Source organism: Ipomoea triloba, chromosome 14 (assembly GCF_003576645.1).
Source record: "Ipomoea triloba cultivar NCNSP0323 chromosome 14, ASM357664v1".
Classification (NCBI taxonomy): Eukaryota; Viridiplantae; Streptophyta; class Magnoliopsida; order Solanales; family Convolvulaceae; genus Ipomoea; species Ipomoea triloba.
Window position 1 is genome coordinate 4,894,049 of NC_044929.1, and position 24,209 is coordinate 4,918,257.

A 24,209-nucleotide genomic window follows, 5' to 3' on the forward strand; every position below is an offset into this window, starting at 1 on the left:
TCGATGGGATAGAACCCAAACCTAGACTGGGCCCTATCTAGAAAAGTCGGCTCACTACTGCGAACCGGAATGCGAGAGGGTGTAGTCGGGTAAGCTGGAGGAGGACTGTACTGCGGAGGAGGAGGAACAGGAGCATAGATCGGGTCCAAAGCAGGATCATAGACCGGGTCCAAAGCAGGAACATAGACCGGGTCCGGAGCAAGAACCGAATCGGGAGTATAGACTGGAGCAGGAGGATCTGGAGCGAAGCCTGGGGCATACGGATCATCATCCGTCAACAAGTGCACATAGCCGTCATAGTCATAAAGGGGAAAGTAAAACTCTGAGGAACCACTAGAGTTCCCCGGGCTACAAGAGCCCACACTAGACTCCATCTGGTAAAGGACACAATGAAGTGTAGTTAGCGCGACGGCTAAGTAAGGAAATCCATTGTCACTCGAAAGTAAACAAAGGTTTTGAGCACAATATAATAATTAGAAAAAGATAACCGTTACCCAACGGTCGCAATCTACCTGCAAGTATTTAACAGTAAAACAGTGCAGCGCAGTATATAAGTGACATCAGCACATAATACTTCTATTACTGAAAATTTTCATTTAATTCAAGGTGGGAAACACAACACGCATTTTAAGGTTCGGGACACACGACCTTTTCATTCCCACTCAATCTCTCAGCGAATAGACTTCGCTCTGCAGTATGAACAAATCATACAAATTCTCACACTTCACTCAGCGAATAGACTTCGCTCTGCAGTATGAATAAATCATACAAAATCTCACACTTCACTCAGCGAATAGACTTCGCTCTGCAGTATGAATAAATCATACAAAATCTCACACTTCACTCAGCGAATAGACTTCGCTCTGCAGTATGAATAAATCATACAAAATCTCACACTTCACTCAGCGAATAGACTTCGCTCTGCAGTATGAATAAATCATACAAAATCTCACACTTCACTCAGCGAATAGACTTCGCTCTGCAGTATGAATAAATCATACAAAATCTCACACTTCACTCAGCGAATAGACTTCGCTCTGCAGTATGAATAAATCATACAAAATCTCACACTTCTACAAAATCTCACACTTCACTCAGCGAATAGACTTCGCTCTGCAGTATGAATAAATCATACAAAATCTCACTTCACTCAGCGAATAGACTTCGCTCTGCAGTATGAATAACACTTCACTCAGCGAATAGACTTCGCTCTGCAGTATGAATAAATCATACAAAATCTCACTTCACTCAGCGAATAGACTTCGCTCTGCAGTATGAATAAATCATACAAAATCTCACTTCACTCAGCGAATAGACTTCGCTCTACAGTATGAATAAATCATACAAAATCTCACCATTCACTCAGCGAATAGACTTCGCTCTGCAGTATGAACTATTCATACAGAACCCCTCACCATTCATTATATTCACATGACACAAACTCATCAACTTGTTCCAGTATATCTCCCAAAAATACACATATTAAGAAATGTCTTTTCTATTACGAAAATCCAAGTACGAGAGTCACAATAATACTTAAAACACAATTTTTCTCCAAGTTAATAAGTATAATGCACAAAATAATAATATTCGAACCTTTCAAAAATTCACCCGATTGCCCGTAGGCCTTCAAAACATCGCAATATTCGGGATTAAAAACATCGGGGACAAGTTTGGTCAAAAACAAATCGAAAACGAGTCCGCGCCGCGCGGACTCGCGATTGGCCGCACCAGCGGACGCACGGCGGACGCAGGCGTCCGAGCCGCGTTCGCTGGTTCGGCGTTTCTCGCCGAAACTGGACGCCCACGGACGCGCGTCCGTGCCCGCGTCCACCCAAATCTGCCAGAAATTTCAGTTGGCGCAGTCCGAAAGATTGAGCCGGTAAAAATAGTTCCCGAACTCTTTTTCACTTGAAATTTTTATGGTAGAACCCCAACTTATAGTACTTGATGTCCATAAAAAGTTTTGGTCATTTTGATCCACGAATAAACACAGAAAATTCCCTTTTTGCCCTTGGCAGTGTGCTGTCTAGAATATTTTTCTCTCTGGACCAGTTTTGGAAAAAAATTCGAAAATCATAGTTATACTACTCCGATCCTTACGAAATTTTATATGCGGGTTCTACACTTATTGAACTACATGCCTAAAAAAAGTAGGATCAAAATACCTTACCAATTTTTCCCAATAAATCTCGGAAGTTACTGCCAGAATCTATCCTGATTTCTTTTCACTATTTTCACAAGTATAAGCCTATATGGGCATAAATTCAACATATACATGCATAAATTAGCTATGAACATGTATATAAAAATTACCAAAAATCCAAAGTGTAGTTTCTTAGGCTAACTTGTAGATCCACGAACTTAACACATAATTTCACGTAAAATTTTCCTAGTCACGTAATTTACTAGCATTTGTTCACCTTCAAGTGATTGAGCCAACTTAAGGGATTCCTTACCTTTGTAGAAACCTTAAAAACCGTACAAGTTGATGATGCCTTCCTTGGATTCCTTCACCAAAGATCCTAACAAAACACCATAATACAATGTTTTCATAAATCTTAAGTCCAAGCTTAAGTCTTAGGAGGGATTGAACCGAACAAAACCGAAGTTCTTACCTATAGTAGAGTTCTTGGAGTTGAAGAAATGCCTAAGGAGTTCTTAGATCACAAATATGGAAAACTAATATTTTTCCTCCTCTTCTTCCTTGTGTGTTCGAAAGTGAGAGAGAAAGATGAGTGTGATAGTGTAGATTATGTCTTGAAGATCAAGCAACAAAGTGCAACATTCCCATACCTCATTAATGCTAGCATTAAATGCTTCATTAATTGTGATCATCCACTTGGGGTTATGCCACATGTCAATACCCTATGGCTCCTCGAAGAAGAAAAAATCTAATCTTTGCCCGTTCGGGTTCAAATCAGATAAAAGTTCGGAGGATCATGGCTTAATTCGGGAAAATTCTAACACCAAAATTATTCTAAAAATAATCCCGTCACTAATCCCTCAAATTGGGAATTTTTCGGTATCTCGCGAAATATAGGTACAAGGTTCGTAACAATTTTACCCCTTTCAGTCCATTTAAAATTTTACTTGAACTAACTAGAAGTTCAGGCTTAATCGTATGATACTTAATAATCCAATTTCTAGGAAAAATTCGAACTGAATCTACATCCTTAAAAATGTTACGGTCCGTGACTGATACGTAGTTCGCAGCTTATTAATAACTTAGTAAGGAAAGAAAAAAAAAATTCTTTCGATCACCGAGAGACCTTCTCCTAATATCATAGCTTAAAAAAAATATATCTATATTCTCGAACCTTAACTTTGTCGGAAAAACCGAGGGGTTACAGTCACGTCTCGATCACTGACAATCGATTCAGGAATGCTGTGAAGTTTGACAATATGAGCGAAAAAGAGACCCGTAACTGTAGCCGTCGTATAGAGGTGACCCAGCAGAATGAAATGTGCATATTTCGACAAGCAATCCACGACGGATAGAATCACTGATTTGCTATGAACTTTAGGCAGGCCCTCAATGAAGTCCAACGAGATGTCGCTCCAAATAAGCGATGGGATGGGCAGAGGCTAGAGGAGGCCTACCGGGTGGAGATTCTCCCACTTGTAGCGCTGACATGTAGGGCACTTTCAGACGAACTCGCGAACGGTACCACGCAACCTAGTCCAAAAGAATTCCTGGGAAACGCAAAAAAACGTCTTTTAGGCTCCTTCATGCGAATTGTCGTAAAAACCTGAAATAATAATCGGGATTAGTGGGGAATCTTGAAGAATAAAGAGCTTACCTTTGTAACGGATGAGCTCGTCATCCATGGACCAGTGGGGACCTGCTAGGCCGTCCATAATTTTCTTAATCAAAACCTGAGCGGTGTCCGAATCAGCGAGTTCACGACGGATAGACTCCAAAATTGGGGATACCGAGGCGGACAGGGCCATGAGTGAAGACACCTCCTCGTCGCGTCTAGATAATGCATCAGCCACGGTGTTAAGTCAGCCCGCACGGAATTCGACGTCAAAGTCATATCCCAGGAGCTTACTAATCCAATGATGTTGGGGAGATGTGGTGAGGCGTTGCTGCAAGAGGAACTTCAGGCTATAATGGTCGGTGTAGACTGCGAACCGATGACCCTACAGGTAGTGTCGCTAGTGTCGAATGGCTTGAGAATATGAGATAACCCAATCAATTATTGTTCGTACGAGGCTAGCTTGTGATGGCAGATAGCGAGGCGCCGGCTAAAGAAATCCACCGTGTGGTTATCTTGGTGTAAAACTGCGCCCACGCCTACCCCAGATGCGTCACATTCAACCACAAAGGGTTTTGAAAAATCCAGAAGTTGTAACATCGGGGCTGTGGTAAGCGCGACCTTGAGCATTTGAAAGACCGTTGTTGCCTCCTTTGTCCACAAGAAATTGTGTTTCTGAAGTAGCGATGTTAAAGGAGCAGTTATGACGCCAAAGCCCTTTATGAACTTACGATAGAAGCTGACGAGTCCAAGAAAGCCGTGAAGACCTTTTACAGATTGGGGTTGAGGCCAATCCAACACGGTTCGGACTTTGAGGCCAAAGCTGTTCGTCAGAACATCTGCCGGAGCTCATCCTAGTCGGCCTTCATGGCTTCGACCGATGTCTCCCTTGACGACAGGCTCCAATACCAAATTTTTTGTAAGCCCATAAGCCTGAAAATGCGTCACTGGGCAGTGAACGGGACTTGAGGGACGAGCCGGGGGGATGGGGGTGGGTGTTTTTCTCCCTATAGTTGCAGGTAGAATGAACAAGGCTAGGAAACAAATAAATAAATTGAAGACTACTGGAGTTCTTCTGCCAAATGTCATGATACAAATTCAAATTCAAATTCAAATTCCAAAATTGATGTCCTAAACTTAAGCCTTCAACCCCCTTGAAAAAAGAAATGAACTAGTATAAATACTTCATGCAGTAGGTGGTTTGTTGCGTCTATGATATTTGATATGTTCTTCCAATGAATGCATCATTGTGTTCCATAAATTAGGCCATCTCTATTTTGTCACATCTTTACAACAGTTTACCCAGAAAGTGGATTACAGTGGTACCATAGATACCCACATGCATACAGGAATGAAGAAAAAAAAAACCACACTTGGATAAATATATCCATAATGTTCTTTTGTTCATGTTGGGGCAACTAGATCACATGAATAGACAATATGAACACTAAAACTTTGGTTCTTGGTAGTTCTGTTTTGGGCTGTGAAATTAGTTCATCCTCGGCATTTCATTCACACAGGTTGCAAGTGATGGAGCATACCAGAGCATAGAATACCATTGATGTTTACCATTCATCTCTTATTTTTCCATCGTGAGAAACCCTTTTTTCTAGGCGCATGTCCACTGCCTCTAGCTTCATATGACCATGAAATCTTGCTTGGAGTCACCTTACCCCAACTACTTTGAAGTTGTTCCTTTTTCGCAGATAAAGCCTCGCTGAGTTGGTCCCAAAGGTTCACTCCATTTTCTACCAATAGAGAGACATTATTAGGTTTTAAATAACATCTCAATAGGCAAAGATGTGACCAAGGTAATGATGGAACTGAATACAATTCATACCTCTGCTGCAAGTATGCATTTGTTTTTCATGGTTTACTTCCCCATTTTCTGGAGAAAACAAGACAATATTTTAAGTTCAGAATAACTTCCATCTGAATTGCTCGCTTCCAAAAAAAAAAAAAAAAAAAAAAGAAGAAGAAAGAAAATGCAAGTACCAGGAATAGTAGGTGTTTGCTTATCACTAGAGCCACTCGATACTGTTAATGTGTTGCTGGAAGCACCAACACCAGTCCAAACAGAAACTTCTTTTGAAGGGTTAAATGTGGTAGCTTTTACAACACGAACATCAACAAGTGATGACAAATCTATCTGCATACCACTTATAATTCAAATTTAGAGCAGCTGCACACGGTGGAGAGAGTTTACCAAAGAAATGGAGAGAGCTTACCTCCAATGATCCATCCTCTTTATAAAGAGAACTATCAGGTTGCATTGCGCATTCGTCTTCACCCGACTTTTTGGAATAAAATGGATATCCGGCAACTGGCATCAGTGAAGCTCTACTTGATTCAGAATTGAATGATGATACTTTGCCAACCTTCAGTAAAAGGGAATGTCAAAACTTTTTTTCATGATCCTTATCAATAACCAAAATACAAAGCATAATGCAATGAAATACATGGTACGGGGAGAGCTCAGCAGTCCAGTTGGATGATAACTTAAGCAGCCGATATGCAATCACATCGCCTTCCTATAATAGAGAGAATAACACTTGGGATGCATAAGATAGATATTGCAAAACAAAATAGTCTTAAGCTATGTGGCTATGTGTAGTAGGTTGCATATACCAATTCCATCAAAGCAAAATATTTATTGTGGATGAAAGGCACCAATTAAATTCAGTAATATACTCAAGCTAACCTTAGGTGTATTAGAGAGGGATGGAAGTTTAGCAAAGTCAATTGATCCATCACAATGGGCAACCTTTTCAGCACTTGACATTTCAGATGATTCTTTGTTCAACTCATTAATTTCATTTCTTTGTGAGAATGAAATTTTCTCTTTGCCCAATTTCTGGCCATTTTTCTTGTTGATGACCCCATTCCACCTGAAATTTTCCTGAAGTAAAACTTGGAACTTCATCATTCATAACTTAAGAAAACAAGAAAGTTTTCTAACAGATCCTCCAAATAAAAAGCTGAGAATTATCATGGCATAATAAATTAGCAATTGCAATAGAGTCAATAGACTAACAGTTCTCTATAGATTTCAACTGAGTTGGAAAGCAGTAATGCACATCCAAAAAATATAAAATTTTACTAAAAAATTAGATTACTATACCGCTTTAGCTTGATTCTGTTGTACAGCTTCTCCTGCATCAACCAGAAAAATCTGACATGTTAGGTATTCTATAATACAGCATACCATACATGCATTATTCCAAAAGGGATCTGGTCATATTTCTGAAATAGACATACTCATGCCTCTTATAGCACAACCCCAACCTCCACGGTGAGATAGAAGATAAGAAAAATCAGGAAACAAGATTCATATAAAATTAAAATACAGGCAATAGTCCAAAAAATCATAGGTTCTAATATAATCTACAAATATAAATATGCATTATGGATCTAGGTAGCATTTTACAACCTTAGTAATGACATTTAAGTGGATAAGCAAACAGAGGTGAGAAAAATTCCAACACTCATTCAGTCCAAGTGTCTAATAATTGAACTTCCAGAATCCAGATTATCATTTGAACAAAGATTGATAAGTAATCAGCTGACAGCTTTAAAAAGCAGAAAAAGCCACAGCACAAAAACTAGACATCTAAGAGAGTGAAAGAGAAAATGTCTGTAAAGTGAGTGAGAAATTATAAGACCTTTCCCTGGAATCTCAGAGTGGATGTGTCCCGGAGTTAGTTCAATTGGAACAACCCCATCTTCATTATCACTATTTTGATCAGGCTCACTACAGGAAAGATTTTTAGAATTTGTACGTTCCTGTTTGTCCATATCTTTAGTCATATCGTTGAAAAGCAATCCCTTCCAATATAGCTGCAAAAAATGATATACATGTTTGTTGCGAATTATGTGACAGGAAGAGAAGATTTACATTTTTTCAAACTCACAAGTCCCTTGGGTTGACCAGGGGTTTCTTTGATTTCATCTCCAGTTTGTCTCAGCTTCCAATGTTTCTGGATATTCACAATATGAGCTTTAAATGACAATACAGTATCTAATAGAAACAGAAGCTTTATATATATTACTCACATGTCCTTTTGGTTGGCTTATATCCTCTTCTCTTTTGGCCCTAGCTTGTCCCTTCTTCCACTTCTGCTGCAAATTCAGACCATAAGTTGTTAATGGTGCCTATCCATGAAAAGGGGGAACTTTAAGCAAATTTATTTTACTTACACGTCCTTTTGGTAGCCTAACTGCCTCTTCGCTTCCATCTTTGGATTGCGTGCCCTTCAAACTGTTCTGTAAAATCAGGAATAGAAGTAGGCAATAGAGGTCAAACTACTGAAAGGAAAGTGGGTTCTCTGCATATTATACTATATTACATACAAGTGCCTTTAATTGAGAATCTGCATTTTCCTTTAGAATTTTAGCCATTTCCCGTATGAGCCTCCTCTTTGCATATTGTCGCCTTGAGCTCCTGCTTGGCTGCTGACCAAATCAAAAATATATAGACTATCATAACTTCAAGTGAATAACGTAAAACAATAAGAAATCAGCAATTTAAAATGAGATTGAAATGAAATCGCATTGGTGTTTGGTACTTTCCCATCAATTATATTTCTGGGAAAATATTTCCAAGGAATGTATTTGATGAGAATAACTGTGAGAGGAAAATTAATTAACACATTTGGTGTTACCCTGGAAACATAAGAATTAAATTAGCTAGAAAGTTAATTAAGATGTTTGGTTCACTTAAGCTTAGAAATTTTTTTTAATACTTCAAGCATAATCTAGTTTAAATTGTATAACCAAAAAGCGACTATGCAGTATGTTTCAATGAATCAACTTCAATAAAATCTTAAATTTTGATTGAGAATACCTTTGGTATTTCTTCCGGCTTGGCTGTCACATCCACGGATTCCTTCCCATACTCTTGAATGTGATCATTTCTAAGGTAACAACAAGGAACTATTACTTATGCCCCCATGTACTTAGATAAAACCAGATAATTTCTAGAATATATAAGCAATAAAAGCAGATAATTTCTAGTCTGAAATATCAGCAACACTGGAGGGCCATCAAATGAAAGTGAGGAGATAGTCATGCAATAAGAGTTCTAGGTATGAGTTGCCTATTTTTCTCTGGGGTCTAAAATCAATCCAAGAATCAGATTGGGGAAAAGTTTGAAAACATTTAGCCTCAATACAAATAAAAATAAAAATAAAAATAAAAACAAATGACAGATAAACTCATAATTTAGACTATGGAGATCAAACACCATAAAACCATAGAAGAAAGACAAGGCTATTGAGTAATAACACATACTTCTTTGTGTTGGGCTTAGTATGATTGTCTTTAGTCATTTCCACAGTTTCGTTATTATCTTCAGCCCCATCCATCTTAGATTCAGATTTTTGTTGTTCCTTTTTATTACTTATCTTGGCTGTCCGATCTCGTTTAGATTTCTTAGTCGGCTGACTCGGCTCTGTCTGAGCATCAATGTTGCACTCCTCTGCAACTTGAGGGCACTGTTTCTTCTTCCTGTATTCACAGAAAGTGAGTTATCCATTGGCCCATTTGAAGCTGTAACTGCAACCGCCATACAATTCTCCCACAAATTTTTTTAAAAGAGGAATCCACATATGGAGAACTTAGTTCATACTTTGTGCTATGAAGTTCCTCGGATGCCTTCCTTTTCTTGGAGACTGCAACTCCATCCAGCAAATTCTTGTGTAAATTGTAATCATCCACCTGGTCTCTCCTCTCCTCTTCAGGTTTGTCACACTCATAGCCCCCATGTTCCTTGTTAAATGCCTCATTTGCCAAAAGCAGAGCTTTGGTATTTACAGATGGTTTCTCAACACTTTGGACATTCTCCACCAAATTAGGTGTGTTCCCGACAATAACCAATGAACCTCCCTTCTTCTTTTTCTTCTTCTTCACACTAACATAATATAAAAATCACATTAAAAGTACACATAATTCACCAAAACATAGTACAAGAAAATTAGCTATACTCACCTGATTACATCTTTATCTTTAAAGAAACAAGTTGACTCAAAAGGTGGCAGGACAAACCCATCCATCTGCACGCAATTAAGACCAACACAAGCTCAAAATAAATCTAATCTCATAATCACCAAAGTCTAATAAATATTCCCTAACACAGACGGTTTAAATTCCATGCTTCATCTCACTGAATCCAATAAAACCCCCTTCTTCACTCACCCAAAGCCCCATTAACCCCTTTCCAAATTCTAGCCTTTTATTTACTTTTTTTTTTCTTCTCTTCCACTCGTTTCCAGAAATGGTAAAAGTATGTGAATCGAATTAAAGCAACAAACACATAGGCATTGTATAAAGGCATACCCACTAGTCGATCAATTACCTACATTTCCAGATTATACATGAAAGTAGTATGCATTATGCATATACATACAAATACAAATACAAACATACATAGAGGGGAGAGAGAGAGAGAGAGAGAGAGAGAGAGAGAGAGAGAGAGAGAGAGTAATTTACAGAGAGGAGGATGCCATGGGGACAGGAGTTATGGAGTTTGAAGTTGTGGAAGAGATCGGAAGAGAATTGGGAGATTATTCTGTGGTGCGTGGGTTTGAGGAGAAGCCAGCTTCTCTGGAGACCCTGTGATTTCTGGGAATCACTGAGGATGTCACCATCGTCGAACACCACTTTGATCCTTAAACCCTCCTCGTCCTCCATCGCGCTTGCATATCACTGATTGATTGCTAACCTCCTCCGCCTTAAACCCTGGTACCACCTCCGACGTAAACTTGGGAATACCCTCCTCTACTTCAGTACTTCGTTACTTGGTCGACCCCACAGAGAACCCCTCTAATTGGGATGAAGATCGAACTTAAAAAAACCTTTCTTATAAAAATTAATAGATAAGTTAAAAGTCAAAAAATGTTTCGTTAGTATTATTTGAGGAAAAATAATAATATAATAAAGATTAAAGAAGAAAAATCATTAAAGAAAAGAGTCATTTTCATTTTTGGTCCTACTGTTATTGAAACATTGCCAATTTTAGTCAACTTTATTAATTTTTGTCACTTTGGGGCCAGTTTTATTTAGTCCTTGCCAGTTGCCACTTTTAATTCACCGTTAAAATTTTTAATCAAAGCATAAAAATACCAAAACTACTCCTATATTGGACAGCCATTTGACGAAAATTTTAACGGTAGACTAAAAGTGGCAAGGGCTAAATACGATTGACCGCAATGTGACAAAAATTAATAAAGTGGACTAAAATTGGCAATGCCTCAATAACAGTATGACCAAAAATGAAAATGGCTCAAAAAAAATTACTAAAATCAAAATAAGATGAATTATTCGCTTAACTAAATAATTACTATCAACCTTTTCTGTTTCTCGTTAGAGCCTAACTTTATTATTATGTTATATATGTTATATATTACTCAGTATATTATTATTTGTGTATAATGGGAAGAAAAAAGCAAAATTCATGATAACACTTTTTTTATGCAAATTCATGATAACTTAGGAACGAAAAAACATGATTAACTCAGTAGACGAAAAATATAAATTTTTTTAAAATAATAATAATAATAATTAACACCTTTTATTTTCAACACCTTTTATATATAAGTGTGAGTTTTAAAAGACAGTTTCTCTTTCCTAAAAAAAAAAAAAAGAAAAGAAAAAAAATACAGTTTATCATTTCTCGGATCTTCGGAAATGTCAAAGTCTCCGTGGGGGAACATCGGCGACTGGGCTGCTGAAGCCGAGCGAGAGGAAGCGGAGGAGCGCGAGCTCGCTGTCTCCGCCGCCGCTGCTGCAGGGGACTCTCAGAAGTACCCAAGCCTTAGGGAGGCTGCCACCCCCAAGCAGAAGAAGAAGACGAAGATGAGCTTGCAGCAGTTCACGATGCAGAGCTCGTATGGCTCAGGCCATGGCTACGGCTCCACTAGCCGCTTGACGCCGGAAGAGATGCTCCGCCTCCCTACGCCTCCCAAAGACCGGTCCGCCCCGGAAATGCAACAAGGGTTCTCTAACTATGGGGCCAGGTCACCGGGTCGGATCCGAGATCGAGACCTCGATGGCGAGGCTTCCTGGGGCGGCGATCGGAGGCAATTTGGGGGATTTGATAATGAACAACGGAAGGGCCCACCATCTAGGGCTCCAGATTTCGATCAACCCTCCAGAGCTGACGAGGTTGATAATTGGGCTTCCGCGAAGAAACCCTTACCATCGTACAATTCTACTCCTACTCAAGCTCCTGCTCGTTCAAAGTATGGTGAGAAGGGCATAGATTGGAGGAAGATTGATTTGGTCTCAGAGCATCAATGCAATGAAAGGTTTGTATTTTCTTTTTCCATCTTGAGATTTAGAATTGCTTGACTTTAGCCTTTATGAAGATGATGCTGATAATCTATGCATAGTATTAGTGCTGTTTATTTATTTATTTTATATAGAGGGAGGGGCCTGAGAGGTAACAGTGTAGTGAAACGCAGTTAGTGATCATCTTATTAGCTCTAGCCCTGGTTTTGTGTGTCTTGATTTTGTGTATTGTATCTATTTCATGGCTGGGATTGAGAACATAGTTGAGTTGAGCTAGTGCTTTATAGAAGCTATGAAAGAGGATATGTCACAAAGAAGGCATATTAATTTTGTCTCAGCTAAAATTATCAACTTAGCTTTGCATAACTTACAGCATCTCCAACCCAATTAACACCAAAACACCAAAATCTCCACCAAATGTTGCGTCAAAAGGAATTCTCATACCAAATTTTATTCATCTCCAAACCATTACACCAAAGCCCCAAATGTTGTTCTACACTAATATAATTTGGTTTCTCAAATTTTAAAACTTTATTAGTTCAAATTTAATTAGTTTAATATAAAATATAATTTGTGATGTAAATAATATTATTTTAGTAACAATACTTTTTTTTTTCATAACATTATTTTGTTGTTATGTTTTATGTATTTTAATTTTTAATTATATATATTTAATATTAGTCTTGTTTCAATCGTCTCAATGAGATATTTAAAATGATGTAATTTATTTTTAATAATACATTTAAAATTTGAAGTATTTAACAAAATAAAAAAATAGATATAAAACGAATAAAGGATACAATTGGAATTATATAAATAAGCAAGGGCAGAAAAGTAAAATTGCATCTCCTCTCACATTTGCCGTGCGTGAACATTACATTTCATTCCATGATAATTAGGTTTTGCAGGTTTGAACATGATGAATGTCTTTAATATGTCTTGTGAACTGATAGGTGAGGTTTGCCTTATGAATGTTTGTTGTTGTCACTTGACAGCACAACGCTTTGTCCTTTTATGTGCTTAACTGTTGACTAATTTATTCATATGGATCTCAACTAACGGTTTGGATATTAAGTTTGACTTGCTCAAATGGTTTGGATGAAATCATCCTTATAATTATAGGTATTAAATTCCTTGTTTATTCATTGGTTTATAGATATGTTTCATTGATTGTGTCTTTTATATAGGCCAACTGATTTTATTGTCTTAAGAACAAATATAAAGTGTAAAGTGGGAAAGAAGCATGTACATTACTATCCCCCAACTTTGGATAAAGTACTTAATGATAATAAGGCAACAGTGAAATACATACACTTCCTTTCTAGAGTCATGCATATCAAATGCAATAACAAAAGATTAATAATTCGCTTAATACAACTTTACTATATGTTTTGGAATTACAGTAGAATCATGCTACTTGCATTTTGGTTCAGGAGTGCACTTGGCTGTGTAATTGTCATGGGGATGAGCTGTGCTATATTGTGTCATAGGCCATGAATAGAATGAAAGTAGTTTTCTTATTCTTTTCTATTATCCAGTAAGGGAAGTGGAACTATGTATGTAGTTGTGTATGTAGTGAAGCAAGAATTAGAGGTATTCTTGTCTGGTTTTTAATTGTTCATTCTTCTCCAATAGGTTGTGTGAAGGATTTTTTTTATTTTTTATTTTTTATTTTTTATTTTTTATTTTTTATTTTGTGCCTGTATTTTTCTCTTATACAAATTAAGCCTTAGTTATATTCAACATACAATATCACACCAGTTAGATGACTTCTACCAAGACATGATACTTGCATTTGCATATTTGTAGAACCAGTTGGCTATTTGCTTGTATGAACATTGGTGTATTATAAGTTCATTTTATGATTTAACTATCAAAGTTCATCTCATGAGAATAAAAATAAAAGAAGAAAATGAATAAAATATCTCTATATCTGGATGTGTTTAATTGGTGTAAAATATTTCAGACCAGAGTCAGAAGAGGAGAGGAAATTGATAGAAGAAAGGGAGGCACTGCAGAGCTCTGGTGAAGGCAAAAAAAAATGGAATAGTAAGGCAAGGGCATGTTTGCCTCCCCTTCAACCACTTTCAATCAGCAGGCCAAAGGCTGAGGAGTGGCCTAGTGCTGGGTCAGATGATCTAGGTGTGTGGCCAAACAACCCGCCTACTCCCCGAGTACGCCTTGGGCCAATTACCATCCAGGAGACTTCGACGTTCGAGCAACCTCCTAGGGAATTTCAGTTCAAGCGAGACAAGCTTGCTTTCTTTAATAAGGAATGCTCGAAGATTGTGGGTCATATATACTTAGGGAGTGAGACCATTGCCAAGGATCGTGAGATTCTTCGTCATAATGGGATCACTCATGTTTTGAATTGCGTTGGGTTTATTTGTCCGGAATACTTTAAGGGTGATCTGGTGTACAAGACACTCTGGCTACGGGACAGCCCGACTGAGGACATCACGAGCATTCTCTATGATGTTTTCGATTACTTTGAAGATGTTCGAGAACAAGGTGGACGAGTCTTTGTTCATTGTTGTCAAGGGGTGTCCAGATCAACCTCTTTGGTTATAGCGTATCTAATGTGGAAGAAGGAGCAGAGCTTCGAAGATGCTTTTCAGCATGTGAAAGCAACAAGAGGGGTGACAAACCCGAATATGGGTTTTGCGTGCCAACTTTTGCAGTGTCAAAAGCGGGTTCATGCTCTACCTGTAAGCCCGACTTCTGTGCTGAGGATGTATAGGATCGCACCCCACTCTCCATATGATCCCCTCCATCTTGTTCCAAAAATGTTGGGTGAACCAGGAGTTAAAGCACTTGATTCTCGCGGAGCGTTCCTTGTTCATGTTCCCTCGGCTATATATGTGTGGATAGGAAGGCACTGTGTTTCAGTAATGTCAGACAATGCTAGGGCAGCTGCTGATCAGGTTGTCCGGTATGAAAAAGCTCAGGGTCCAGTTCTAATCCTCAAAGAAGGTGAAGAGCCATCTGAGTTTTGGGAAGCTCTTGGCAATGAAAAGTTCTTTGTTAATAAATTGGAGATAAAAAATGAGGGAATTGTGTCTGCTAGGAATTCTATGAACGCTTCTAGCATCACTTCTAGTGTTGGTTTAAGGAAGGTGAGCGAATATGATTTAGATTTTGAAATTTTCCACAAGGCTGTTGCTGGTGGGGTTGTACCGCCATTTCCATTATCGGGGACTGGATTTGAGACTTGTCTTCCTGCTAGGGCAAATGGTTGGAACAGATTGAGGCAAAAGTTTGCCAGTGGCGTTATGAAAGAATTCATCTTGTCATCTAAAATGAGCAATAACGATGTGAAAGCAAGTCAGGGACTCGGTATGATAGATGCCTCTTTAGAAATCTCTCCCGTTGAGCCTTCATCACCTTCAAGTCCTCAGTGCGAGTCACCAGACTCGTTTTCTTCTTATGCTACTAGCAGTCCTAGTTGGCTGAAGGATCCTTGTAAAGATACCGAGTGTGCGACTCCTGAGCCTTTACTATCACCTACACCTTCATTCAGTTCGTTAGATTCTCTTTCCTGTTTTCTTCCCCGTAAACCAAAGTCTAGCTCCACATCCCCTTCACTTTCATCAACCTCGGACTACTCCAGTTCCTTCACTTTCTCTCCCACTTCTTCTAACTGGTCTGACTTGTCATACCTATCTGCACAACCTTCACCTTCTGGATTGGAGTCCAAAGATCCATATGTGTTGCATGGATCCTTAAAAGAAGACCCATGTTTACTTTGTAAACGAACTTTGACTCAAACTGAAGAATCATTCCCAACCACTCATATGGCTAGAGTAACAAACACTTGTTCACCGTGTCGAGGGGTTTCCCCTTCCCCCTTAATAGCGGAGTGTAAAGGAAGTCACCCTCCACCGCGCATGATGTTGACTTCTATCGATGAGACTCCCCAACTTCCTTCCAATTTGGTAAGAACGTGGTCATTTTCTCGACCCGATGTAGAAGATGTTGTAATGAGGGGTGATGAGTGCAACAATTTAGAAGATGGTTCTGTTGAGTTGAGTAGCGAGGAGGCCATGGTAGACTCTGACACGTTAGTAACTGATAGTGAATTCCATGGCAGAGTTCAAGATTCAAACGAGGGCGAGATTGTGTATGATGCCCCGGATGCCAATCACAGAGTTCAAACAACTAACGTTGCCCTTTATGAATGGCCTTCGATGCATAAATTCGAGTTGCCTTGTGGGCCTCTTGATTCAAGGGCTGTCTATCTCATATTTGTTCCTGATGTGAGCGTCGACACCAAAAACAACAATGTTTTGTATGTTTGGATAGGGCGTGACGTGCCATGGAGGCAAAGAAACTGTCAGTCGATCAACAATGATAGCATGTGGGATGATGGTCATATCCAGTGGGAGGCAGTTGGACACAATTTTCTTCTTGAAAAGCATCTGGTTAGATCTGTTGTACAGGTACTTTTTCCCTCCTATTCTTATGTACTTTGTCTTCCAGCCATTGATTCTAAAGATAGGTTAAACATTAAAATAAGTAACAGTTTGTTTGTTCATATTGAGATTATTTTCTTCTTTATACCATTTGTAAGAGGCCTTTTCTCTGGATATTTATTTTCGCCTACTAGGTCTTCCAAATTTATATCTATTCTTGAATGTTAATATGTGCATATGGGGTATGACTTGTTCAAAGTAACAACACATATTAATGGTATTTTTAACTTAGGAAAGAGGGTCAAATAGACCATTGAACCAAAGACCAAAGTCCAATTGAGCCACTAAACCAAAAAAGAGTTCAATTAAACAAGTCAACATTCAAAAGTCATCCAATTTTTTCATATAACCGGTTGTTCCAGTTTCATGCAAGTTAAATTTTGAATGGTTCATGAGATTTTATGCCACCAACAATCAATAAAATAAAGAAAGTATTTTCACATCATGTGCCAACAACTCTTCTTTAACATGCATGACCTTGGAATAACTGGTTATATGGAAAAATTAGATGACTTTTGAATGTTGAGTGGTTTAATTGAATTCATGGACAATGGGCGTGGTTGAAAGCATTTTCTGAAACTTGTTTGTAGGCTTTAGGATCTCTTCCAGGATATGAGAATGTATTTTTCGCATTGTTGTTGCATACCAACATTTCTTTTGTATTCTCTAGATTTAGTGAGTGAGCCAAATAATCAAAGCTAACTTCCAAACTTAATTGCATTGCAGATAGTGAATCAAGGCAAGGAACCTGATCATCTCCTTAAAAACCTACTGACCCTGCCTCTCTCAAGAACACACTGAATGTTGCAGTAATTAGGTGAGAGGTATTGTAATCTTTGGTTTTTCAATCGTTGTGCATCACCTTGGCAAGCATCTTAGCAGTGGCGATTACACGAAATAGCTAATGGCATCCTAGGTAGATGTTCTCGACTTTCTGCCCGTGTGATGTGTGGAAGGAAATGATGGATCTTTTGTTCGAGGAGGAGATACATGCATGTTATATGTACAAAGAAAAAGAAGAAATTACTGTTGTCTTAGGAATTACAAGTAAATAATTTTTGTCACTAATAAGCCTCTACACCAACTCTTAAAATTGTTTTATGTTTGCCAACAGATACATTCAGTCTACTCTGCCTACCTACCTCTATTCCTTTCCATTTTTAACTCTCAAGGTTTGTTTCTCTGCTACAGATACAGATAAAGTATAGCAATAGTCTCCTAGACTTTGTTTATTCGTGTTTCATAAATTAGGCCATCCCTATTTTGTCACATCTTTATAACAGTTTTCCCAGAAAGCAGTGGATTACAGAGGTACCATAGATACCCACACATGCTACGGTACCCACACATGCATACAGGAATGGAGAAACAAAACCACACACTTGGATAAATATATATAAATATATGCATATCTATAATGTTCTTTTGTTCATGTTGGGGCAACTAGATCACATGAATACACAATACATTAAAACTTTGGTTCTGGGTAGTTGTGTTTTGGGCTGTGAAACTAGTTCATCCTCGGTCACGCAGGTTGCAAGTGATGGAGCATACCAGAGCATAGAATACCATTGGTGTTTACCATTCATCTCTTATTTTTCCATCGTGAGAAACCCTTTTTTTCTAGGCCATATGAGCATGAAATCTTGCCTGGAGTCACCTTCTTACCCCAACTACTTTGTTGAGGAAGTTGTTCCTTTTTCGCAGATAAAGCCTAGCTGAGTTGTTCCAAAAGGTTCACTCCACTTTCTAGCAATTGAGAGACATTATTAGGTTTTAAATAACATCTCAATAGGCAAAGATTTGACCAAGGTAATGATGGAACTGAATACAATTCATACCTCTGCTGCAAGTATGCATTTGTTTTTCATGGTTTACTTCCCCATTTTCTGGAGAAACAAGACAATATTTTAAGTTCAGAACAACTCCCATCTTAATTGCTAACTTCCAAAAAAAAAAAAAAGCTAGTACCAGGAAAAGTAGGCGTTTGCTTATCACTAGAGCCACTTGATACTGCTAATGTGTTGCTGGAGGCACCAGCACCAGTCCAAATAGAAACTTCTTTTGAAGGGTTAAATGTGGTGGTTTTTACAACACGAACATCAACAAGTGATGACAAATCTATCTACATACCAGTTATAATTCAAATTTAGAGCAGCTGCTCACAGTGGAGAGAGTTTACCCAAGAAATGGAAAGAACTTACCTCCAATGATCCATCCTCTTTATAAAGAGAACTATCAGGTTGCATTATGCATTCGTCTTCACCTGACTTTTTGGAATAAAATGGATATCCGGCAACTGGCATCAGTGAAGCTCTACTTGATTCAGAATTGAATGATGATACTTTGCCAACCTTCAGTAAAAGGGGATGTCAAAACTTTTCTCTCATGATCCTATCAATAACCAAAATACAAATCATAATGCAACGAAATACATGGTACGGGGAGAGCTCAGCAGTCCAGTTGGATGATAACTTAAGCAGCCGATATGCAATCACATCGCCTTCCTACAATAGAGAGAATAACAGTTGGGATGTATATGATAGATATTGCAACACAAAATAGTCTTAAGCTATGTGTAGTAGGTTGCATATACCAATTTCGTCAAAGCAAAATATTTATTGTGGATAAAAGGCAGCAATTGAATACAGTAATATACTTGAGCTAACCTTAAGTGTATCAGAGGGATGGAATTTTAGCAAAGTCAATTGATCCATCACAATGTGTAATCTTTTCAGCACTTGACATTTCAGATGATTCTTTGTTCAACTCATTAATTTCATTTCTTTGAGAAAATGAAATTTTGTCTTTGCCCAATTTCTGACCATTTTTCTTGTTGATGACCCCATTCCACCTGAAATCGGTACATTTACATTTTATACAGCAGTAGAAGTGTGAAAGGAAACAACCTTAATGATAGCTAGATATTAATGGCTGAAATATCTAGCCAAAATACTTTGTTTTATGATTGAATTTTAAAGTTGCTTAACAATGTCTAAGACTTATAAACTAACACTCACAGCTATCTATAATCCACTGTATGCAGATTTTGTGGGAGTTTTTTTGCAGGAATGAATCTTCTAAGGAGGAAGACCTTAGGCATCAGGAAGAGTGGAACTGCCTTATGACTCAAGGATACTGCCTTAAGGAGGAAGAAAAGGATACTGCCTACGATGAAGACCAAACATCAATGGTACAATTTCAAAGACATTGTACGTAGTTCACAGTATATGGAACTATGTTCCAATTGAAAGTCATCATATGTATGTACCATGTAGATATGTCAAGACACTGTTTTCATTTGTTTTTAACACTCAGTCATAAAAGACACAAATATTATAATTGTCATGATAAAATTTACACTAAAAAATGCTAGGGACATGTTTAATCAATCACCGAATATGGAACCTATAAAATATATAAGTAATCAAACAAATCAATTGTAAAATCATTTACCTACGCTGATGTTCTCAGAATGGAATATGAGTTTAAAATATATAGCATGTAGCAATTATATCTAGCAAATCCAACACCTGATGATTAAAAAATGATTTATATTAGATACAATAATACTGGGGAACTAAAAGAAACATACATATAGAAGTTGCATACCTTAAATGACAGGTTGGTCATACAAGGTAAGTCATTGGAGATTAGCCACAACTTCATACATGTATGAACTCTGTGGCAAAAGTATAAATCAAAAATAGTAAGGGTAACCAAGTCTTAACCAAATTTCATACCAAGTATGTGACAGTCTGAAATATATAGATTAAAGGTACATTATGAAGTAAGCTTAGTTAAATGTAAAGATACACGTGAGACTACAGAAAAACCAGCTAAGTAATCCTACCCCTGAGGGTAGGACGCATCTTGCGGATAGAGTAGACAACTTAATAATGAATTCTCTATGAGGCATCAGAATTTCTTATCATCATTTGCACAAACTAAAAATAAATGTTAGACAATACATGAGAACAGGTAATGAAATAAGGAAAGTAACACATATACTATGATTTTAATCATCAAGTACTGATATTATACAACAGGATTAAAGTTTAGAAAAAACTTATGCATAAGAAATATAACTTATGATCATGATAAATAAATTATCACTACTTAATTTGATTAATCAATATTTGCTGGGATCACAACAGCATTTATTAACATCAAAATCTTTTAGTATTCCAAGATGAAACTAGCCACCAATGATATTAACATGTTAGGGTTCTATGTATCTAACTCAAATTCTAGAGATCGGGAGTCTTAGAATAGACTTACCTTGGATGCCCGATCCAACCTAGAGAGTGAAGTATTGTGCTACCCGAACCGATCTGCATTAGGTATTGAAAAACCAACACAGACTAAGTCGTCAAACCATAAGCTTGAGCGATTTACAAGAATCGCCTGCGGGCTGTGGGAGATGGAATAGTATTCTATCTAAAATGGTTGAGTTTCAAATACAAGGACCAGAAATCGCTAAGAAGATTGAACCTCCTGTAAATGGATCGCAAAGCAGACGGGCGTAGTACATGGTGGAGATGGAGTAAAAAGGTAGATAAAATGGTGTAGTTGCCAAAGTGACGGAACAGAGAAATGCAATTGGAAATTGGGAGCAGATGGTGGAGTGAAGCTTCTGGAATCGGATGGAGGGATTGACAGCCTAAAATGCAGTCCACACAGCCATAATTAAAAACTACATTTTTTTAAAACAAAAAGTATATGAAAGTATATTATTTTTGTACATAAAATATATTGCTTTATAATATATTATTTAAGGTTGTTTCATACTCAAAGTTAAGGATCGAACCCTTAATCTTTGATTAAGAAGGGATGAATCCATTTCAAAACGCCAATGCAACACGCTGCTAATTGCTGCGTGTTGCAACTTGGCAGTTTGGAGCAGATCCGCTGCTCCGAACCGCCATTAACCAAATACTGTTTTCAGCGTTTTGACCAAGGTCAAAATGCGAAAAACGGTGAATCCGCCAAAAATTGACGGATCCGCCAAGAACCAAACGTAGTCGTAGTAAGTATGCAACTTAATTCGTACATTTACATCTTACATGCAATTCATGGAAGTTCCTACAAATTTTTTTAATGAATTCTTCATTGTAATTACTAACGTGTTGACTAATTTAATGTGCAGGTGATAACTTAATCAAATCGAGTATTGAATGTATTCTTCTAACTCAGAGATTTATTAGTCGATGTTGATGGAGTGTTCTTTTGTTGCCCAGACCTAGATGATTGCCCAGATTTTGGACCAGTAAAATTGAATGTATTCTTCTAACTCAGCTGATTTCCTGGCTTGAATTGATTTCTTCCTCTAGTTTGATTTTGACTTCTTCGATTGAATTCTTTGAGAATCTTTGTGAAGTTTTTTCGTCAAAAGAACCAAGGATTCATCATCAATATCTTCGTTATCAGACTCATCCTCAAGATCGGCCGTAAAAGCGATTGATTTACCCTTTTTTCCCTTAATTAGGGTTTTCATCAGCGAGGACTTGAAGTTCATATGTGTGTAGGCTTATCATCGGTTTTCCAACTGATTTATTTTCTCATCCTTGGTTTTCCTAGATTGATGTTACCTTCATACAAAATGGCTTAGGAAGTGATCGAATGATCTTTTTCACCACTCATAACTCAGAGAATGGTTTTCCCAAGATTAAAGCTCTATTCATCAAATCTTGCACCCTATTATGGAAATCTGTGATTGATTCTTCTTCATTCATTCTTAGTGCTTCAAATTCAGACAACACCATCTGAAGTTTAGACTGTTTAACATCATTTGTTCCTTATAATCTGGTTTCTAGGATGTTCCATGCTTTCTTGGCTTCTCGCACTCTAGCAACAAGGGTGAATACGAATTCATGAAGTAAGCCAACGATGGAGTTCAACGCCTTATTGTTGTAATATGATTTACTGATTTCATCACCAGTCTAGTCAATCTTTGGCTTAATGGCTATTGTTCCGTCGTCATTGTTAACCTTTGGTGGTTCCCAGTCGGTGATCAACATACGCCAAACCCTTGTTCCTTAAGCTTGCAGATAAATCTCCATTATAGATTTTCAGAACGCATAATTGGTACCATCCAACTCATGGGGTTTGATGTTGTTATCCATCTGTGAGTCAAAGTGCCAAGAAACAAACTACACACAAACTTTGTATTACACTTATTAAACAAGAATATCAAGAATTATAGCAAAATTTAGAATTCCCTATGGATCAAGTCACTTTTTAGACTTAAAAGCTCGGATACCAAATGAAATTTCATTATATTTATCCTAATATTCTATATTGTTTGACTTGGTTTATGCTAATATGCTTTATCTATACAAAATTATCTTTTAAGAATCTTAGATAATATTCACTCAGAACATGCGACAAAGTATAGATATCAAATGTGGAAAGTAAACGTATAAACTAAACTGACAAACAGTATTGTTAACCCAGTTTGATACCTTAGTACCTACGTTTAGGGGACGGCTACAGTTTGTCCAATCCACTATACTTCAACCCCTACAGTACAGAAGGTAAGAGAAACTTTCTCACCAAAGTGATCCTCAAAAGGTAACTACCCGACTGACTTAGGCTTACAACATATTGCCAATATCGAAAATCTATGCGTCAGAAGTCCAACGAAGTCCCCTTCTTAGAGAGCTATTCTAATGCAGTCTGTCTTGATGACTCACCCTTCACTGTTTCACAGTTGCATGGCCTTCACGTCTACAAATTAAGTATCAACAATTTTGCCTTCTCAAGTTCTTTAACTTTAAATCACCAGAACTTGATTTCTTGAGAAGACAAAGTATAGTCAGAGTGTATCTTTTTTAACTAAGGGGACATGGTTATTCTTTTGACTAGAACTTCAATAATTTCATTGTGTGTAATTCTTGAACCATCTACCACCTTTAAATAATACTCTAACTTAGGTCACACGGTAATCCTTAGAGATTTGAATCCATGTAAAAAAATTACCGTGATACCATTTAAGGTGTTCAGAAGATAGGGACTTTCTTGTAATCACACCTCTTTGACGATAACTGCTCTGTTTAGCTCAGCAAAAATAAGTCAGTGAAGCTTAATGGATATACCTCGGACGCACTGTCGTAGAGTCTGATCAATCAGTCGTCTGACAGGCTCACGACTTATTCCTAACTAATTTGTCATAATAAAACAGCCAATTACATCAGTAGAGTTTAGAACTTTAGACTTAAAACACTAACAAGTTAAGTAGTTATTAGTTATTTGTTTGAAATGTATTGCTTATTGTGTTAATGTTATTGTGTATTAATGTTAATATGTTAGTGACGTTGCTGCTGAATTTTACATTTTTATCCTTTAAAACTTTTTTTTTTAATCCTAGGTGTTAGTCGCTCTAGCAAGTTTCGCAACACTGATTGGCGTTGCACTTTTCGTCTTTTATTAATTTTTCTTGCTTACTTTTTGTCTCTAAGTTATACTAACGTTGCTAATTTTGTCTCTAATGTTTTATTAATAAATAAATAGATGAAAAGTACAAAACTAATGATAATTTAGAGACGAAGAATGGACATTATCAATAATATGAAGGAATTCTACAATTATTGCATAACCATAACTTAGGGGTTAATGGTGCAATTTTTCAAAAGAAAAAAGAGAATAATTAACACCTTTTATATATAAGTGTGCGTTTTAAAAGACAGTT

General features: G+C 37.5%; 3 protein-coding genes across 10 annotated transcripts; 1 reads left to right on the top strand and 2 right to left on the bottom strand.

The window, feature by feature from the left end:
* Positions 1–4,984: 4,984 nt before the first annotated feature.
* LOC116005091 (coilin-like) lies at positions 4,985–10,522 on the bottom strand. 5 transcript variants are annotated; one of them, XM_031245333.1, is made up of 17 exons: positions 10,248–10,522; positions 9,747–9,811; positions 9,388–9,669; positions 9,051–9,266; positions 8,605–8,674; positions 8,112–8,210; positions 7,959–8,024; positions 7,815–7,880; positions 7,673–7,738; positions 7,424–7,598; positions 6,883–6,914; positions 6,463–6,660; positions 6,221–6,292; positions 5,990–6,139; positions 5,757–5,910; positions 5,602–5,649; positions 4,985–5,509 (listed from the first exon to the last, which is right to left on the bottom strand). In XM_031245333.1, exons 1-17 carry the CDS (start codon positions 10,446–10,448, stop codon positions 5,334–5,336), a joined length of 2,136 nt encoding a protein of 711 aa, XP_031101193.1. In that variant the 5' UTR covers positions 10,449–10,522; the 3' UTR covers positions 4,985–5,333. The 5 variants fall into 5 exon arrangements, with proteins under 5 accessions (XP_031101193.1, XP_031101194.1, XP_031101192.1 ...); XM_031245334.1 differs by having other exon boundaries at positions 7,815–7,877; positions 8,112–8,213; XM_031245332.1 differs by having other exon boundaries at positions 8,112–8,213.
* Positions 10,523–11,399: 877 nt separating this feature from the next.
* Positions 11,400–17,690, top strand: LOC116004376 (protein-tyrosine-phosphatase MKP1-like). The gene is made up of 3 exons (XM_031244403.1): positions 11,400–12,064; positions 14,014–16,486; positions 17,246–17,690. Exons 1-3 carry the CDS (start codon positions 11,445–11,447, stop codon positions 17,318–17,320), a joined length of 3,168 nt encoding a protein of 1,055 aa, XP_031100263.1. The 5' UTR covers positions 11,400–11,444; the 3' UTR covers positions 17,321–17,690.
* A 192-nt stretch (positions 17,691–17,882) lies between these two features.
* LOC116004378 (coilin-like) lies at positions 17,883–21,175 on the bottom strand. 4 transcript variants are annotated; one of them, XM_031244407.1, is made up of 10 exons: positions 20,801–21,175; positions 20,132–20,201; positions 19,976–20,052; positions 19,540–19,683; positions 19,189–19,373; positions 18,955–19,026; positions 18,724–18,873; positions 18,491–18,644; positions 18,361–18,408; positions 17,883–18,268 (listed from the first exon to the last, which is right to left on the bottom strand). In XM_031244407.1, the coding sequence occupies exons 5-10, from the start codon at positions 19,234–19,236 to the stop codon at positions 18,234–18,236; spliced, it is 507 nt and encodes a 168-aa protein (XP_031100267.1). In that variant the 5' UTR covers positions 19,237–19,373; positions 19,540–19,683; positions 19,976–20,052; positions 20,132–20,201; positions 20,801–21,175; the 3' UTR covers positions 17,883–18,233. The 4 variants fall into 4 exon arrangements, with proteins under 4 accessions (XP_031100267.1, XP_031100266.1, XP_031100268.1 ...); XM_031244406.1 differs by having other exon boundaries at positions 19,540–19,687; XM_031244408.1 differs by lacking the exon at positions 19,540–19,683 and having other exon boundaries at positions 20,801–20,853; positions 21,014–21,174.
* Between the last annotated feature and the right edge of the window lie 3,034 nt (positions 21,176–24,209).

Excerpts from the sequence above, each read along its gene's own strand:
- LOC116005091 (XM_031245330.1), bottom strand. The coding sequence starts at position 10,448 with ATGGAGGACGAGGAGGGTTTAAGGATCAAAGTGGTGTTCGACGATGGT. Across the intron at positions 9,812-10,247 it reads CCCATGGCATCCTCCTCTCT|ATGGATGGGTTTGTCCTGCC; the intron begins GTAAATTACTCT and ends AATTGCGTGCAG. Across the intron at positions 7,739-7,814 it reads TAAGCCAACCAAAAGGACAT|AAACATTGGAAGCTGAGACA; the intron begins GTGAGTAATATA and ends GTGAATATCCAG.
- LOC116004378 (XM_031244405.1), bottom strand. The coding sequence starts at position 19,236 with ATGGATCAATTGACTTTGCTAAAATTCCATCCCTCTGATACACTTAAG. Across the intron at positions 18,645-18,723 it reads AAGAGGATGGATCATTGGAG|ATAGATTTGTCATCACTTGT; the intron begins GTAAGTTCTTTC and ends ACTGGTATGTAG. Across the intron at positions 18,269-18,360 it reads AATGCATACTTGCAGCAGAG|AAAGTGGAGTGAACCTTTTG; the intron begins GTATGAATTGTA and ends CTCAATTGCTAG.
- LOC116004376 (XM_031244403.1), top strand. The coding sequence starts at position 11,445 with ATGTCAAAGTCTCCGTGGGGGAACATCGGCGACTGGGCTGCTGAAGCC. Across the intron at positions 12,065-14,013 it reads GAGCATCAATGCAATGAAAG|ACCAGAGTCAGAAGAGGAGA; the intron begins GTTTGTATTTTC and ends AAAATATTTCAG. Across the intron at positions 16,487-17,245 it reads TGGTTAGATCTGTTGTACAG|ATAGTGAATCAAGGCAAGGA; the intron begins GTACTTTTTCCC and ends ATTGCATTGCAG.